The sequence below is a fragment of the Nuphar pumila genome, chromosome 2 (genome assembly GCF_984573655.1).
Source record: "Nuphar pumila chromosome 2, dmNupPumi1.hap1.1, whole genome shotgun sequence".
In the NCBI taxonomy this organism is placed as follows: domain Eukaryota; kingdom Viridiplantae; phylum Streptophyta; class Magnoliopsida; order Nymphaeales; family Nymphaeaceae; genus Nuphar; species Nuphar pumila.
The window spans coordinates 104,374,854-104,394,231 of NC_143250.1; the positions used below are offsets into that span (position 1 = coordinate 104,374,854).

Consider the following 19,378-nt stretch of genomic DNA (forward strand, 5'->3'; position numbering starts at 1 on the left):
AATGTAAAAAAGACAAATAGTATTATTTTATAGGATATAGTTTGGGTCTAGTTCATGTAATCTTTATAGGATCCGAGTATGGTTTCTCTTATAGTGGGGTTTGATTGAACCTGGATCTATACCTGATACCATAATCGATCATATCAGGCCTGAGCCTAGTTTCTCCTGAGTCTGAACTAAACCTGGCCCATTGACACCCCTATGGTTGGTGTAAGACTGGAGGTCTCCCTGCCAAACTGGAAGAACACTCAGACCATGAGTCAAACCATGATCACTCCTGGAGCCAATTTGGTAGACCTTAGGGGTTTCGGTGGATCGGGTTTACCCGAACAAAACTTGTACCAAATCCTATAGGGTCAGGGTATAGTGATAAATAAGAAGACCCAATTAAGACCCGGGTTTAGACCCAAAAGTCCAATTAATACATGGAGCCTGATATAGTTTGTGAAATTTTATAGCAGACTCAACCCCGACCCGATTAAGACCCACAATTTTACAATATAAAAATGATAAAAGGTATTGTTTTACCAAGTATGACCTAGGTATGGTGGTTCATGTAGTTCTTATCGAGTTTGGGTATGATTTCTCTTATGATGGATCCGATTAGACTCGGGTTTGAACCTGATACCATACCCAAAAATCAGGCCCAAGTTTGGTTCCACCTGTGTCCGAATCAAACCTGACCTGATGACACCCCTAGTAGATCCTTGTGGTTGTGGGTGACAAAGAAAATAACTCATGGTTGGGGGCATGTAAGGCAGGGTGGTCATATCCTCGCCTGACAGGGGAGTTTAGATCGGATGCAATCACATGACACAAATTTAGTGCTTTAAGCACCTGATCGCCCTCCATCAGACCTGTCCCCAAGATGGAGGGTGATCAGGTGCTTAATGCACAAATATCACCCGATCTTTTCACCTCAAGATGGACTCAGTCGGTTTAACTCAAATTCTTTATTGGAAATCCTTGTTGATTATTAAACCCGGAACGTATCGAATCCGGTATGAATGGGCATCGGGTCATAATAACCCGACCCGTTAACATCCCTACAATGTCCAAGTACACGTGCCACTGCAAACTGCATTTGGATATCAACGATCAGAAAAGATAACAAGCACAGAGAAAGGGCGAGTTGAAGAGGATGACCAACTAAAGAGAGATAAAACTCTCTCTCTCTCTCTCTCTCTCTCTAAGATGTCTCTGCAACTCGGAATCTAAAGGATTCGAAGTGAAGAAAAGGACAGAGAATGGCTTCGTTCTGTAGCTCTGCGCCTCCGTTCCACAGCCTCATCTTCCCTTCCTCTTCTAACCCCAAGCCTTCATCTCCCTCCTCTCTGCGGATTCCCCGTTTCCCCCAAACACTATCTTCGAATTTCCTCATCTTGCCGCTGAGGACGACCCAACTCCGCGCCCTAAAGACCAGTGACGAGACCAACGACCCCGCGCTGCTGCGCAAGCCCTCCATCGCGTCTACGGACGCCTCCGAGAGGCTCGTGAGCAAGGGCGGGTTCTCGGGGCTTGCGGATTCCGGCGACCAAGGGATCGAGGGTTCAGAGAGTCGGAGGGGCGGCGATTCGAGGTGGGTGGATTGGGAGGACCGGATTCTGGAGGACACCGTGCCGCTCGTCGGGTTCGTTAGGATGATTATTCACTCTGGCAAGTGAGTTCCGTTCTTCCCCCCATCTTCCATTCCTTCTCAAACTTTGCTCGTTCTTATTTTTGATGTTTTTTTTTGGGAGGATTGTTTGATGAAGATTAGTTTTAGGGACATTGGTGAGCTAGTGAGTGGTACCAAATACTTTGTTCGGTTGATGGAATTGAAAATTGTTCTCTAAATTACACGAAATACGGATACCATGGTCAACGAGAAGAGAAAAAACAAGAGGAAACATTTATCTGAATTTGGTTCAGTTGGCTCGAAATAAATTTTTGATTCCACAAACCAAACAGGCGAACTAGCAGATGAACTGATACTAAATAGTAATACATAGTAGGAATCGAAAAGTAATGATGAGAAAACATTGCTCTGCTTGAGATAGGGTAGTGATGCAGCCAGAGCTAAAACAGTCATTACTAAATTAGAAAAATGTGTGTGCACGTATGCCTGCGGATGGTACATGAACTCAGAGATATGCCTGCAACTAGTCGGGATCATTACTTAACTCACTGGTAACTCGCGGATTAAAACAAACTTCCACTGGTCCTAAGTCCCTATCCTGAGATTGCTAGTTAATGTGCAACTTTTTAGCTTATAGTTCTTGAAGATCTCTTCAAACCCACACGTTTTGAGTTTTATCCATAGTCACAAATATCTGTATCTGCTATATCCCGGTGAGGCTATTTCTTGCCATATTATCGGTTTGGTTATAAATCTCGGAAAATCTCGGGATTTAAAAAATGAAAAAGTAACAAAAATAAGTAAGAAAATTTCATGTTTAGACAAAAAAGTACACAAATAATAAAATATCTAAAAAGAAAGAAGAAAAACATATTTAAAATGTAAAAAATAAATAAAAAGTAAAACTAATTGATAATATCACGATAATATCACTATATATATAAATTTCTGATATTTTGAAAATATTGCGATATTTTACCTTTAATATCATTTTCCCATCATATCTCGATAATATCATGATGTTTTCAAAATATCGCCGATATCTGTGACTATGGTTTTATCACATGTGCATTCATGAGTTGTGCCATTCTTGATCTTAATTCCGTAAATCGTAATACATGTAAATTCACTGAGAATATATTACTACCTACATCCTTGACTAGTTCTAAGTTTGAGCATATTAGTCTTGATGGTCGGTTGGGAAGTTCAAGGGGATATGTCACATGGATGCTCCAACATAGCCCTGTGTTGTGTCTCCTTGCATGCTATTTTTAATGGAAATTTAAAAAAAAATGGCATGTCCCAAGTCCTTTTAGCCATATGCTTCTGACATAGCCCAGGAGTAACGAGCATTGTAATGCTGAAACCGGCTAAGGAGTCATATGATGGATTTGATTTTGGTCTATTTCTGCAAGTGCTGGACATGGCATTGAGATAATTCAGGAGACATGGTCTCTTCCAGAGTTACCAGAAGCTTCTTAGATAGGTGGGAAGCTTGCTTCTCAGAAACTCGCTTCGGACACGTGATACTCCTTGCTTCCAAAACCTGATGAGGACCTCAATTCCCCGATGCTTCTCCTACGCTTTCCACACGCCTTATCTATTCTTCTTATATGTTCTCTTACTCAACTTTTCATGTTGTTTATGTGTTTTCTCTCACTCTTTTCACTCACTTCCATGTGCTTTCTCTAAATTGGTAGTCATCATTTTTAGATTTTGTTAAAAAATTAATTCTTACACTAAAAAGTCATAAAATTTAATATTAGTCACTTTTATTTTAGTTTTTATTTGCGCTTCGTTTTGATTCTCATTCAATTCTTATATTTCTTTTTTTTATTCCTTGCTTCCCGCTTCCTATACATTTAAAAATGCATAGCTTCTTGCTTCCACTTCCCGTATCGTTTTCCGCTTCCGCTTCCTAGTCTGTTCCACTGATTGGGACACATTATAAGAAGACACTATACTAAGTAGAATAGGTGACTTTAAAGTTTAATGCAAATATGGGGTTAATTTTAGATGGTTTTACTGGTTATCACTGTTATTTTTAGAGTTGGTTTCTTTTGTCCTTTTTTTTGGTTATATTTTCCTATTTGCAAAAGGGAAATGTACTTAAAGCTTTTTCATATTGATTTTAATTAGTAAATGAAAACTTTGTATTTATCCCCTCCTGAAGGGTGGTTTCATAGAGGTGGTTTCTTTAATTCTTTTGGTTTATAATTTGCTGTGTAAAGTGGATATGGGCTTCAAGGGATTTTTCAGATTAAATTTTTATTAGTAGAAGAGACATTATCTTTATCCCCCTATCAGATGGCTTTTATGATACATTTCATATCATGAAAATCAGAGCCATGATTCTGCTTTTCCTTGGACCAAAACTCATCTATTCTTCCCTCTACATGGAAAACTCAAGCCCCAAATTTTATACTTGTTTTTTGCATTTATTGTGCCAGAACTATGGTCTTGTACCCAGAAGCCATGGGAAGCAGGACCCTGACATTTAAATTTCCATGAAAATATACCCTTAACGTTTCATCACTACAAATGATATTTTTTGCACTCATCCCTTTCCATGTTTTTCTATCGTATTTTGACATCATATGTGAGAAAATTGTTATTTTGGTTCTAGATCCATCAACTTCTCAATGACCTTTCACCAGATTATTACCTGAGCAAGGTTCTTTCCTGATATAGTTTAATTGATTTTATAGTTGAGTTAGAGTCAAGTTGTTCTAAGACAGACAATTATGTAAGCCATATAAAACTGTTGATCATGTATTTGCATGCCTCATGATATACAAAGGTTTGATTTTGCAAAGAGAACAAAATATTACGTCAGAAAGAGAAACAATGCAAGAGGTTCTTGCTTCTTTTTTGAATGTGACTGGCCTAGACATTCCCTTACTACTCAATAACTTGGTGAGTGCTGTAAAAATCTCTATAAAAGGAGATTTTGTGTATAAACACAATGCTAGAAACACGAAGTGTGCACAAAGGCACCAAGGAGAACTCTCACAAGTGCACAATGGCACGGATACACATGCACAAAGATAAAAAATAACTTCAATATATTGGAACTCCAAAGGAGCTTTACAAAAAGCTTAAAGAGCATAAGGGGGAGCACCCCCTATATATACAAGTTGGAGAAAGGGAGGGGCTCCAACATATACATTGGAGCCTCTCCAACGGTTATAAATATAATCGTTGGAGGGGGCTCCAACATCTATGTTGTGCCCCCTCCCCCCCCATGATACAAATTGAATAAAAAAAGAAAAAATAAAAGAAAAAAAAGAAAAAGAAAAAGGAAATAAAAATTACAATCATATTCTCAAATGAGAATATGCGTAAAAGGGTAAAATGACAGAAATACCCTTATCGGGTAATATATATATATATATATATAAGGAACATGACATTTTAACACCCCCCCTAAAACTTAGGGTGACATAACCGAAAGTTTGTCAAGAAGGAAGTTAAATCTTGGAGAGCACAACGCTTTGGTGAAGAAGTCTGCAAGTTGATATTCTGATGTAACACATGGAAGGTCTATGGTCCTTCTCAAGTATTCTTCACAAACATAGTGGCAGTCCATCTCAATGTGCTTCATACGCTCATGAAATGTGTGATTTTTGACAATGTAAATTGCACTCTTATTATCACAACATAATTTTGTGGGCCCTTGAACATGAACATTCATATCTTTCAGCAAGCTACGAATCCAAACAATCTCCATGGCAGTGGTTGCCATGACTCTATATTCGGCTTCTGTGGATGAGAGGGAGATCTTCTGTTGTTTTTGCATCTCCAAGAAATTAGAGATTCCCCTAAAAAGACACAAAAACCAGTGGTGGAGTGACGGTTATTCGGGTCACCTCCCCAATCAGAATCAGTATAAGCAATTAAATTTAATTAAGAAAAAGAAGATAAAAATACCCCCTTACTTACTGTACCCTTTATGTATCTGATGATGCAGAAAACGACACTCATATGAACTGTAGTAGGTGCATGTTTAAATTGACTAGCCACTGTACTACATGAGAGATATCTGGCCTAGTAATGCTAAGATATGTTAAAGATCCAACCAGTTGCCTGTAAGGTATGAGATCTTTTAGGAGAATCCCATCATCAATCTTCATCTTTGAACCCACTACTTCAGGAGTTTTACATACCTTATCATCTGTGATTTCTGATCTATCAAGAATTTCACAAGCAAGTTTAAGTTGAGATAAAAAATAGCTCCTGTGAAAATAGGCAACCTCAATTCCCCAAAAATAGGTCAGAAATCATAAGTCTGACATTTCAAATTTTAAAGTCAAGATAGATTTAATGCTCTTAATTCCCTTGGTATCATTACTTGTTATTAACATATAATCAACATATAACAGTAATATAACAATTCCTGCATCAGATTTCTTAACAAACAGTGCAATGTCTGTATAACATGAAGAAAACTCATTATCTATTATTACATTGTTAAACCTGTCATGCCAAGCCTTAAGAGCTTGTTTCAAACCATAAAGAGCCTTTAAAAGACGGAGAACTTTATTTTTAGGGATTTTCATACCAGGTGGAGCATCCATATAAACTTCTTCGTTAAGATTTTCATTTAAAAAAGTATTTTTAACATCCATTTAAAAAATATTTTATTTTTTAATTGAAGCAATGGTGATGAGACATCTGACAGTAACCATACATGCTACTGGAGCAAAAGTCTCTTTATAGTCAATCCCATATTCTTGACTATATCCTTTAGCTACTAAGTGCGCTTTACATCTCTCAAGAGATCCATCACTCTTGGTTTTGACTTTGAACACCCATCGACATCCTATAGTTTTCTTTCCATTAGGAAGCGTTTGAAATTCTCAAGTGTTGGCTTTCCTAAGCGCTTTGAGTTCACTTTCCATGGCTTCTCTCCATTCGACACATCTTTTGGCCTCTTCAAAATTTCTTGGTTCAAAATATGAGTGAATTGCACTTAAACATGCCCAATATTTAGGAGAGAAAGAATCAAATGATACGAATCTAGATGAAATTTTTCTCTGTCTTTCAGTTCTTTTAGGATTTGTATCATGAGTAGAGATAGGTTCACTAGGTTCACTGTATTGTTCAATAACACTTCAAAAGGTATTTCTATCTCTATGAGAATAGGTGATAGGGTCTCTAGTTATATTTTCTTCTTGAGATGAAGAAGGGTTAGAATCATTATTGTTTTCAACCAATTATTTGTCACTCTCATAGGTTGATTCATCATCACTAGAGATGTCATCATCATTTGATAATAAATCAAATAGAAAAGAATAATCAGTATTTTCTAAATGCGATTCATTCTTTTCAAAACCATTATCATTTTCCAAAAAAGTCACATTCCTTGATACATATAACTTATCATTCTTAGTATCGTAGCATCAAAATCCTTTTTGGGTTTCGGAATAGCTAAGAAAAGTACAAGGAATGACTTTTGGTGAGAGTTTATCATTTTTATCTGTAAGGACAAAATACTTATAACCCAAAACTCTTAATCTATTATAATCAGGTTCTTTTTTACATAAAATCTCAAAAGGAGAAATTTTATATAAAATTTTGGACGGAAGACGGTTAATAAGATAGACGAATGCGAGAGCGACCTCTGCCCAAAAGTTTTTTGGAATGTTTTGGGAAATTAGTAGGGTTCTAGTGGTTTTAATGATATGCATATGTTTTCTTTCGGCCAACCCATTTTGTTGTGAAGTCTTAGGACACGATCTTTGATGGACAATACCATAGCCTTCAAGATACTTTTTAAAATCATTGGAGAGATATTCACCTTCGGAATCAGTCCTAAAAATCTTTAAATTACTATTAAATTGGTTCTTTATCATCATATGATATGATTTAAAACACGAAAAAAATTCATGTTTAAGAAAATATATCCAAGAATATCAGGAAAAATCATCCACAAAAATCACATAATAAGCAAAACAACCTTTAGATATGATGGGTGCCAGTCCTCAAACATTCAAATGAATAATTTCAAAAGGTTTTGTGGTAAACATAGATCTTTGTTCAAAAGGGATACTTCTCATTTTTTCAAGAATACAATAATTACAAGAGAAAGTACTTTTACAAAGATTTTTAACAAAATGTAAATATGATAATTTGGTGATGTTGGGATGACCAAGTCTTTTATGCCAAACATTTATGTCTTTATGTTGAGCTACATTATAAAAGATATTTTTAGGAATTTGGAGAGAGTCCACGTAGTATAAGTCTCTCCTCCTAGAGCCTTCCCCAATCAACCTCCCGAACTGATGATCCTGTATTAAACACTTATTAGATGAGAATTGAATGTCACATCCAAGGTCCGAGAGTTGAGAGACAGAAAATAAGTTTAAATTCAATTTTGGTATAAATCTAATTTTAGGAATAAAGAAGTTTTGGGTTTCAAAGTTTTCAATTCTCTTAATTTCAAGAGAAGTGCCATTCGCAGTTGAAACAAAAGATGGTGACAAATTTTTAGAATATTCAGAAAGAGAGAAAATATTTGGAGACATATGAAATGAAGCACCTGAGTCTAAAAGCCAAGAAGTTTTACCTGGAGGGGAAGGAGTAGAAACGGCGGCACCAGAAATGGCTCCCTTAAGGAGAGGTTGAAGAGCTTCTATAATTTGATTTAGGGAGAGAGCTCAATTTGTGGAAGTAGGTACACTTTCTTTTTTGGGGGATGTGGTAGCCATATCCAATAATTTCTTCTACTTGGGACAAACCGGTTTGATGTGCCCTGGTTCTTTGCAAAAATGACACACAATTTTGCTATAGTCTTTTTTTTTCGCCTTGTCGACTTTGATTTTGATTTTTAAAGTGAGGAAGCTTATATGTCCTCAAGTTGTTCCCGGGCCTAGAAACGACATTTGCTCCATCACACTCTTCTTGATTTGTGGGCATTGCAAGAATACTTGGATTTTGTTTACAAATGCCCATACAAGTTTCCTTTCCAGTTAACTTAGTAATAACGTCTTCAAGAGATGAAGAGGTGAAAGAGGATAGAAGAGAAGATCTAATTTGCTCAAATTCGGGTCTTAGCCTATTTAAAAAATTTAAAAATCAATCTTCTTCTAATTGTTTATGACGAAGCTCTATGGCTTCGCTGCTCCACTTAGGTTCGAGCATAGCAAGCTCATCCCAAATGAAAGAGAGTTCGGCAAAATACTTTCTTATAGTCATTTCCCCTTGAAGAAAGGTTAACGCCCTCTTTTGAAGGTAGTACTTATGGGACAAGTCCCTAGAAGTGTACATTTTCTCAAGGTACTCCCATGCTTGAGATGCCTTTTTAAACTTTATAATATTGGCGTTGATCTTTGTCTCAACGGAGGAGAAGATCCATGACAAGATCTTAAAGTTCTTCATTTCTCACTCATGCTTTTTACTATACTCCTCAAGAGCCTTAGTTCTTTTATCCCTTTCAAGGATTTTTATTTTTCCTTCTTTAATCAAAGTAATTTTAGGCTCCGGTTCCAGAATCGAACCTTGAACATAACCCCAAAGCCCTTTTCCTTTAATGTGGGCTTCCATATTTTCGGCCCATACGTTATAATTGGAGCCATTCAACTTGAAACCAAGAGAAAAATGGTCCTTTTCACCCATTAGAGAAGGAAAATGAAGGAAAAGAATACGTACCACAATAAGATTTCGAGTCTTGTAGTAGTCTTCTAAAATATAGAATGAAGAGAAGTCTTTGCTCCAATAACCAAAAACTTGAAGGCACGATTTTCGAGGCACTCGATATTGTGGAGAACCGCACGATTTTCTTTCTCCAAGCAACCTTGCTCTGATACCATGTAAAAATCTCTATAAAAGGAGATTTTGTGTATAAACATAATGCTAGAAACACGAAGTGTGCACAAAGGCACCAAGGAGAACTCGCACAAGTACACAATGGCACGGATACAGATGCACAAAGATAAAAAATAATCTTCAATATATTGGAACTCCAAAGGAGCTTTACAAAAAGCTTAAAGAGCATAAGGGGCAGCACCCCCTATATATACAAGTTGAAGAAAGGGGGGGGGGGGGCTCCTGTTAAAATGTATCTCCAAAATCTGTGTTGTAAGTATAAATATATATACTTATATACATAGAGATACGTATATATATAATTATTATATGTATACGTATCTCCATATATATAAATATATATATTTATATACATTTTTTATTTCCTTTTTACCTGAAAAGGGTATTCTTGTAATTTCCTATTTGCGCATATTCCATTTTGGAATATGTTGTAATTTTTCTTCTTTATTTTTTATATTTCTTTTTTCTTTATTTTTGTTTTTATTTTTTTCATAAAAGGTACATTGGGGGTCCCCCAATAGAGTCGTTGGGGGGCCCCCAACGGTCACAAATGTGACCGTTGGGGACTCCCCAACGACTCCTTTGGGAGCCCCCCTTTGCACCTCCCTCTTCTTGTATAAATAGGGGTGTTTCCCCTTGTTATTTCTTAAGCTTGAGAGTCTCAAGCATTTGCTTCTTTTTATGAAATACATGCATTGTTGCATGTTTATTACTTTTACGCTTTTCACGTATTTTGTTCAAGTATTGTGAGAGTGTTTTCGTGCACTTCTTTTATAAAGTATTTATGCTTGTATGGGTATTGTCTCTTCGTAGACAATTTCACATGGTATTAGAGCAAGATGGGTGATTGAAGATAGTGGGATTCTCATTTTTTTGAGTGCCTCGAAAACCGTGCCCTCAGATTTTTAGAGGTTGAAGTGGTGGATCTCGCTTCTCAAATATTTTAGAAGGATCTTGTGCAAGCTAGAAGTTGAAACATTGTGTTGGTACGCCCTTTTTCTCCTTTTCTTTACTCCTTAATGGGTGAGAAAGAGTCTCACTTTGCTCTTGGCTTCAAGTTAAATGAGTCCAACTATCATATTTGGGCCGGGAACATGGAGGCTTACATAAAAGGAAAAGGATTATGGGGTTATGTGCAAGGCACAATTCCGGAACCGGAACCCAAAATAACCGTGATGGACGGAAGTGAAATGAAGATTCTTGAGGGAGAGGAAAGGATCAAAGCTCTTGAAGAATACTCCAAGAAGCACGACGAATGGGAAATGAAGAACTTCAAGATTCTTTCTTGGTTCTTCGCATCCGTCGAAACAAAGATTAATGCCAACATTATCAAGTTCAAAAAAACATCGGAAGCTTGGCATTATCTCGAGAAAATGTATACATCAAGAGATCTATCCCTTAAGTATTACCTTCAAAAGAAGGCCCTCTCTCTTACTCAAGGTGAAATGTTTATTAGAGAATATTTTGCCGACCTTTCCTCCATTTGGGATGAGCTTTCCATGCTTGAACCAAAATGGAGTGGAGAGGCAATTGAACTTCACCACAAGCAACTTGAAGAAGATCGGTTCTTCAATTTTTTGAATGGGTTAAGACCGGAATTTGAGCAAATAAGGTCATCACTTCTATCCTCATTTACTCCTCCCTCTCTTGAAGATGTTCTCACCAAATTAAGTGGTGAGGAGACTCGTATGAGTTTATGTAAACAAGGATCAAATGTTCTTGCGGTTCCTTGTAATTATGAAGAAAACAATGAGGTCAATGCCGTATCAAGACCCAGAAATAATGTAAAGACCTATCGTCCTCCTCATTTCAAATCCCAAAATCAAGGAGGAGATGGTGGACAAAGAGGAAAGAGGGACTATAGCAAGATTATTTGTCATTTTTGTAAAGAACCAGGGCATATCAAGCCCATATGTCCCAAATGGAAGAAGCTTCTCGCCATGACTACCACCGGTGTACCACAAAAGGAAGAGGCATCATCAAGTGGGTCACTCTCTTTAAATCAAATAGTGGAAGCCCTTCAACCTCTTCTCAAGGGAGCTACATCCGGTGCCGCCGTGTCTACTTCTTCCATTCCAGGTAAAGTCTCTTGGCTTTTGGACTCAGGTGCATCTTTTCATATGTCCCCAAACATGTTTTCACTTTCTGATTACTCAAAAAATGTTTCTCCATCCTTTGTTTTCATTGCGGATGGAACCTCTCTTGAAATTGAAGGAATAGGTAATTTTGAAACTCAAGATTTTTTCATTCCAAAAATTAGATTTATACCTAAACTAAATTTAAACCTTCTCTCTGTTTCTCAACTCTCGGGCCATGGTTGCGATATTAAATTTTCATGTGATAAATGTTTAATACATGATCGCCGGTCCGGGAAATTGATTGGGGAAGACTTTAGAAAAAGAGACTTATACTATATGGAATCTCTTCAAGTTCCAAAATCTTTTTGTAATGTTGCTCGAAACAAAGATATAAATATGTGGCACAAAAGACTTGGTCATCCTAATATCACAAAGATATAAATATGTGGCACAAAATCCATGTAAAAGTTCGTTTTCCTGTAATGATTGTATTCTCGGAAAAATGCAAAGTTTACCTTTTGAGCAAAGAACTATGTTCTCAACTAGAACCTTCGAAATTGTTCATTCCGATGTTTGGGGACCCGCACTTGTTGTTTAAAAAGGAGACTTTTCTTATTATGTTATTTTTGTGGATGATTTCTCCAGATATTCATAGATCTATTTTCTTAAGTTCAAACATGAAGTTTTCACGTGTTTTAAAACCTTCCATTCAATGATCAAGAATCAATTCAATAGTAATATAAAGATTTTTAGAAGTGATTCTGGAGGAGAATATCTCTCCAACCAATTTAAAACATCTTGAGGATCATAGAATTATTCACCAAAGGTCTTGTCCTAAAACTCCTCAACAGAATGGGTTGGCCGAAAGAAAACATAGGCACATCATTGAGACCACTAGGACCCTTCTTATTTCCCAAAACATTCCTAAAAATTTTTGGGCTGAAGCAGCCCTTGCTTCTGTTTATCTGATAAATCGCTTACCATCTATGATAAATCGCTTACCATCTAGGATATTAGGAAAAATATCCCCTTTTGAGATCTTATATAAGCTTGAACCTGATTATAATAGGTTATGAGTTTTTGGGTGTAAGTGTTTTATACTTACGGTTAAAAATGACAAGCTCTCTTCCAAAGCTATCCCTTGCGCCTTTCTTGGGTATTTCGAAACTCAAAAAGGGTTTCGTTGCTATGATCTTCGAGATGATAAGTTATATGTCTCTAGAAATGTAACGTTTTTAGAAAATGAAAGTGAATTTGAAAAAAATGTTTCTCAACAAGAAAATTTTGATTACTCCTTCCTTTTTGACTTATTGACTAGTAATGATGATATATCTAGTGATGATGATGTATCATCAAACCATGATGAGCAAAAATGATGTTGAAGAACATAACCCACTAAATGAACAAGAAAACATGATTTCAAGTGATCCAATAACCTACTCACGTAGAAACCAAGACACCTTTAGAAGTGCCATTGACCAATATGGTGAGCTTGTTCCTGCTCTCGATCACCGAAGATCTGAGAGGAATAGGAGACCTCCAACTCGTTTTGTCTCTTTTGATTCCTTTTCACCCCGGTATAGGGCTTGTCTTAGTGCCATTCACTCTTATTTTGAGCCAAGGAATTTTGAAGAAGCTAAAAAATGTATAGAATGGCAAGAAGCTATGCAAAATGAACTTAATGCTCTTAAAAGGGCTGAAACCTGGGATTTCCAAACTCTACCCATAGGAAAGGAAACTATAGGTTGTCGATGGGTTTTTAAGGTTAAAACTAAGAGCGACAGATCCCTGGAAAGGTATAAAGCTCGCTTAGTTGCAAAAGGGTATGAGCAAGAGTATGGAATTGATTATGAAGAAACTTTTGCTCCTGTAGCCCGAATGGTTACAGTTAGATGCCTTATTACTATTGCATCTATTAAAAATTGGAACATTTTTCAAATGGATGTAAAAAATGCTTTTTTAAATGGTGACCTTAACGAAGAAGTGTATATGGATGCTTTACCAGGCATGAAGATTCCTAAAGATAAAGTTCTTCGTCTTCGAAAGGCTCTCTATGGTTTGAAACAGGCTCCCAAAGCCTGGTATGACAGATTTACCAGTGTAATGCTGGAAAATGGTTTCTCCTCATGTTATACTGACACTGCTCTATTTACTAAAAAATCTAATGCAGGGATTGTGATATTATTACTCTATGTTGATGACATGTTAATTACAGGTGATGATGTTCAAGGAGTCAAGGGTATTAAGTCCGTCTTGACTTCAAAATTTGAGATGTCAGACTTAGGTTTTCTGACATATTTTCTTGGAATTGAGGTTGCCTATTCGCAACGTGGTTATTTTTTATCCCAGTCTAAACTTGTTTGTGAGATTATTGACAGATCAGGGATTTCTGATGACAAAGTATGCGAAACTCCTGAAGTTGTGGGAGCAAAAATGAAGATTGACGATGGTGTTCCTTTAACCGATCCTACTCTTTACAGACAGTTGGTAGGTTCTTTAATGTATCTTAGCATTACTCGACCTGATTTGTCACATGCTATACACATCGCGAGTCAGTTTCAGCACACTCCCACAACCATTCATATGAGTGTTGTTTTTCGCATCATCAGATACTTGAAGGGCACAATAAATAAGTGAGTATATCTATCTTCTTCTTCTGATTTAAAATTACTTGCTTATACTGACTCAGATTGGGGAGGTGACCCTAGTAACCGTCACTCTACCACTGGTTTTTGTGTTTTCTTAGGTGAGTCTTTAATTTCATGGCGATGTAAAAAGCAACAGAAGGTCTCTCTGTCATCCACTGAAGCCGAATATAGAGCCATGGCATCCACCACCATGGAAATTGTATGGATTCGACGCCTTTTGGAAGATATGAGAATATTTATCACAGAACCAACAAAGTTGTGCTGTGACAATAAAAGTGCAATTTATATTTCCAAGAATCACACCTTTCACGAGCGAACAAAGCATATAGAAATGGACTGCCATTATGTCAGAGAAGAATACTTGAAGAAGGTCATTGATCTACCATACGTGACGTCTGAGTATCAACTTGCAGACTTCTTCACAAAAGCACTATGTTCGCCCATATTTCATTTCCTTCTTGACAAACTTGCGATTATCGCACCGTAAGTTTGAGGGGGAATGTTAAAATGTATCTCCAAAATCTGTGTTGTAAGTATAAATATATATACTTCTATACATAGAGATACGTATACATATAATTATTATATGTATACGTATCTCCATATATATAAATATATATATTTATATACATTTTTTATTTCCTTTTTACCCGAAAAGGGTATTCTTGTAATTTCCTATTTTGCGCATATTCCATTTTGGAATATGTTGTAATTTTTCTTCTTTATTTTTTGTATTTCTTTTTTCTTTATTTTTGTTTTTATTCTTTTCATAAAAGGTACATTGGGGGTCCCCCAATAGAGTCGTTGGGGGCCCCCCAACGACTCCTTTGGGAGCCCCCCTTTGCACCTCCCTCTTCTTGTATAAATAGGGGTGTTTCCCCTTGTTATTTCTTAAGTTTGAGAGTCTCAAGCATTTGCTTCTTTTTATGAAATACATGCATTGTTGCATGTTTATTACTTTTACGCTTTTCGCGTATTTTGTTCAAGTATTGTGAGAGTGTTTTCGTGCACTTCTTTTATAAAGTATTTATGCTTGTATGCGTATTGTCTCTTCGTAGACAATTTCACAGCTCCAACATATACGTTGGAGCCTCTCCAACGGTTATAAATATAACCGTTGGAGGGGGCTCCAACGTCTATGTTGTGGGCCCCCCAATGATTCAAATTGAATAAAAAAACAAAAAATAAAAGAAAAAAAACAAAAAGAAAAAGGAAATAAAAATTACAATCATATTCTCAAATGAGAATATGCGTAAAAGGGTAAAATGACAAATACCCTTATCGGGTAATTAATATATATAAGGAACATGACATTTTAACGAGTGCAACTGTTTCAGCCTACTGTGTAACTTATTTAATGAAGAGAGCTGTGTTTTCCAATTTGGAATTTGATGCAACATTTCAGGTAATTTATAACATATCAGAGCTTGAGTTTGATGCTTTAACAAAAGTGTATTTAAGGAATAAATGGTGAATCTCTATATGATTTGTAATTTTTAACGAAATATATTATGTGTAAACTCATTAACAATATCAAGAATTATGTTGCATTAGCAACAGAGGAGGTTCACTCTTAACTAACTATTTACTATTAGGATTACTAAGTTTGCTCTTGAAGGTGAGATTTGTGATGATGCCTAAGGCTGTGACTAAGGAGCTTGCCACAACTCATTGTGACATGATTGATGAGATAGACAACATTGGACTTCATATAAAAGCTAAATTTATCTTTTTCATTGAATTTATCCAGATTCCTAGATTCCTACTTGAGCCCCTGAATGTCCTTCCCTGCTATCTCTAAGAGCATAGTCAATCATCGATTTACATTCATTTGTCTTGGCTCAGAGCAGGTTGGTCTTGATCAAATCGATCCATTGGGTTTCGTTGACTCGTTATCATGAGCAGTACTGAGTCATTTTCATGGAAAATGACCTCTTCAAATCAACTATATCTTAAAGGTACGGAAGCTAGTGAATCAGTCATTTTCATCCTTATACTAGCAGACCTATGAATCTACTGGATAATATATTTTCAGAAAATGTCGGTGAAAGATGGCAATTCAATTTTCCCATTTGCAGGTATTCTTGAGAATAGGATCAATGATTGTAATTCCAATGTGGTTGTTGGTAAACTGTCATACTACCAGATAAGCCAAGGACATTCCTCAACCCTTTCAAGGTCATAGGCCTCAGTGATTCTACCATGCATGGTATCTGCGGATCAACCTTTACTACCTCATTCTATGTTATGTAACCCAAGCATCCACCTTCATGTGTCCAATGTCATGCTTGGACTGCTCTATGATGAATTGATTTCCCTTTTAAATGCACCTATATAATAGCAAAATCTACCAGTTTTCAACCCTTGTTACATTACAATTCAAATACCATAAAGTCGTGACCCTAAATTTTTCCATATCTCGTGCTGCTAACTTGGTTCTAGCTGCTTAACATTATTCAAGCAAAAAATGGGGCGAACACCCTAACTTGCTCTTGTGCGAGCAGTTTCTCTATGCTCTAGACACCTACCAAGAAGGCATCTCTTAAACACTATCCCTTCCCGCTTCTATTTTCTTGGTCCAGTTGATGAGGTTGGTCATTATGGTATTCATGGCTTGTGTATCTAAACCTTAATGTATAATGTCTGATCTGGACAGGTATTTAAATTGTTCAAAAAAGGGAAAAAAACGTTTAATGTTGAATGGTATGTTAAAGCACCAAACTCATGTATGTTCTTGACAGTCATCAATTTAAAAGTCTCTCCTCCTGGTACATTGCATCTTAACCCGTTGGATGCAGAAATATTATGATATCTGCATTATCAAGCATGATGACTCGGTACCATTTGATTTCATATATATGATATTCAGTGGAGTTATTCTGGCTTTCAGATGCAGAGAAATCTTCATAAACTCATCTGGTTTAGGATCTGTTCTCCTCCTTCCATCCTGGTGGGACCATTCTGTGGATTGATGCTTGAGGCAACCTTTGTGATTCATGTAATCTGTGAATTTTTAGAAAAATTTCCGTTTTTTTGACCCAAGCTATCTGATCAACTTCATCAAATCTAGGGCATCACAATTACGTTGTGATAATTGGCAACAAGTTAATCAAGATAAAGTATGATGTGTGTTCTATTTATGTTAAAAAATTAATATTTTTCCGAGTGGATGCTGTTGCACCTCCATCGCATCTGTAGATTCCAAATCATTTTAAGAGTAAATACTTTCAGATCTGCTATAGTGAATGGCTCTTGCGTGCAACTTGATCTGGCATTATTTGTATTACTGTACTTAGTTTGAGATTTTGTTTCTTTGTGTGAATAATAGTGCTATTGGCTTCAACTCACCCGGATTGTCATTTGTGAATAATAATATGTTCCTTGCAGGTATGAGAGTGGTGACAGATTAAGCCCAGAGCATGAGAAAACAATTATCGAAAAGTTGCTTCCGTACCACCCAGAGGTTGAGAAAAAGATTGGTTGTGGAATTGATTTCATAACAGTATGTATCAAGTTATCTTGGTTTCTTTGCCCTTTAGTTACTTGTCAGTGATCTCATTTTGATAACAATTAACCCAGAAAGCTGACATGTGTAACTGTCCTGCTATGTAACGTGGATATTTCTTCCAAGCCCCCGTGCCGGTGTCATATCTGTGTCACATGCACCCCATACCAGTGCTAGGTACTCCTGGTTACAGGTTAACTGAGTTTTAACTTAATCTTATGATCCAATCAGTGTATAGTCTACACTCAACATCAAAAGTGTTTACTGTTAATTGCAAATTTTTTTATCATTATTTGTAACTATGTTACCTTTGATATGGTTTAGACTTTTAATTTGTAATCAGCTGTCTATAGCTTCATGTATAGAGTATTTTGTAAAATATAATATATTTATTCATTTTTTAATGTGCATGTTTCTGTATGCATATATATCCAGACCCATGTACCCATCTTTTTAAAATTTTCTGTCATATCCTTCATACCCGTATCCTACCTGGTACCTGCACCCACCCTTATCTATGTGACAGCTGCCATGTGAAGTTCATTATCTTTTGAGTATGAAATATAATTAAGCATATATTAGCTTACCCCATCTACTCTCTTTCTCGTGGCTTTCTTTTTGATCCATATGGGCACGCTTTTGTTACAATTAACAACGTTCTGGGCTTTGTCCTAGAGGCTAGAGGCATTGGTTCTCCTTGAATTCAGTCCTCTAAGCTGCCCCACTCTTCAAAGCCTGTGGAGCAAAATCTGCAAGGTCATGTGAATAATTTGAGATCAGATCGGAGTGGATGTCTGGTGGGTTCTCTACAAGCCGATCCTTGAATGAGCGAGAGGAGAAACAACTTGAATCAATACTGTCTCTTGGAAACCGCAGATGGTCTCTATCCTTGGGCTTGTGTACTATACCCCTTCTGCCCTAATCCTCATTGTGAAAGTAATTATTCTCCCCTAGATGTCGTCTCTTTTCACTGTAAAAAATGTGGTGCTGATAGCAATGCAGGCATGTAGAAAGAAAAAGCAAAAAACTTTACTACTACATTTGCACAAAAATGTATTCATGACTTCATATGCTTATTCTTGAATATAGCTCTGCACCTTGACAAGTTCATGACGATGTTTTGATTCTTTGTCACAGATTGGCTATCATCCCGACTTTGAGAACTCCCGTTGCTTGTTCGTAGTGCGGAAGGATGGTGTGGCAGTGGATTTTTCATTCTGGAAATGCATAAAAGGATTTATCAGGAAGAAATACCCACTGTATGCTGATAGCTTCATCATCAGACACTTCCGACGGCGTAGACGGAACGACTAAGTACCAGTATAATTTTATGCAGGTTTTGTAAAATCATTTCCATGATACCCTAATTTTTTTTTCTAATGTGCCACAACATTGTTAGAGAATGGAGAAGAATTCATTGTTGTTCAATAGTACCATACAGATTTCAGCAAAGCAACTCACACATGACATCAGTACATTAGTCTTCTTCAATGAGCACTGCAACAACCCTTTTTCTAAAAGCATGAAACTGTAGACAACTAATGCATCTTTTTAAATAGTGTATTTTAAAAATATATTTTCAATAAAAATGTTTGTGCAAATCGTGTATCAAATAATAAAACTTCGTTCACACTAATGTTGAAGTTCGGGTCGAACTCAAGGAACGGGATGAATATTTCTGTACTCTACACAGCATTACTTT

At 36.6% G+C, this 19,378-nt stretch overlaps 1 protein-coding gene across 1 annotated transcript; it reads left to right on the forward strand.

Moving 5' to 3' along the window:
- The first annotated feature begins 1,083 nt into the window (after positions 1–1,083).
- On the forward strand, positions 1,084–19,104 carry LOC149846520 (DCL-like protein). Its single transcript, XM_089998046.1, has 3 exons — positions 1,084–1,660; positions 17,559–17,673; positions 18,814–19,104. The coding sequence occupies exons 1-3, from the start codon at positions 1,248–1,250 to the stop codon at positions 18,988–18,990; spliced, it is 705 nt and encodes a 234-aa protein (XP_089854172.1). The 5' UTR covers positions 1,084–1,247; the 3' UTR covers positions 18,991–19,104.
- The last annotated feature ends 274 nt before the right edge of the window (positions 19,105–19,378 follow it).

Coding starts and splice junctions, on each gene's coding strand:
- LOC149846520 (XM_089998046.1), top strand. CDS start 1,248: ATGGCTTCGTTCTGTAGCTCTGCGCCTCCGTTCCACAGCCTCATCTTC. Junction 1,661..17,558: donor ATGATTATTCACTCTGGCAA/GTGAGTTCCGTT, acceptor TGTTCCTTGCAG/GTATGAGAGTGGTGACAGAT. Junction 17,674..18,813: donor GTGGAATTGATTTCATAACA/GTATGTATCAAG, acceptor TCTTTGTCACAG/ATTGGCTATCATCCCGACTT.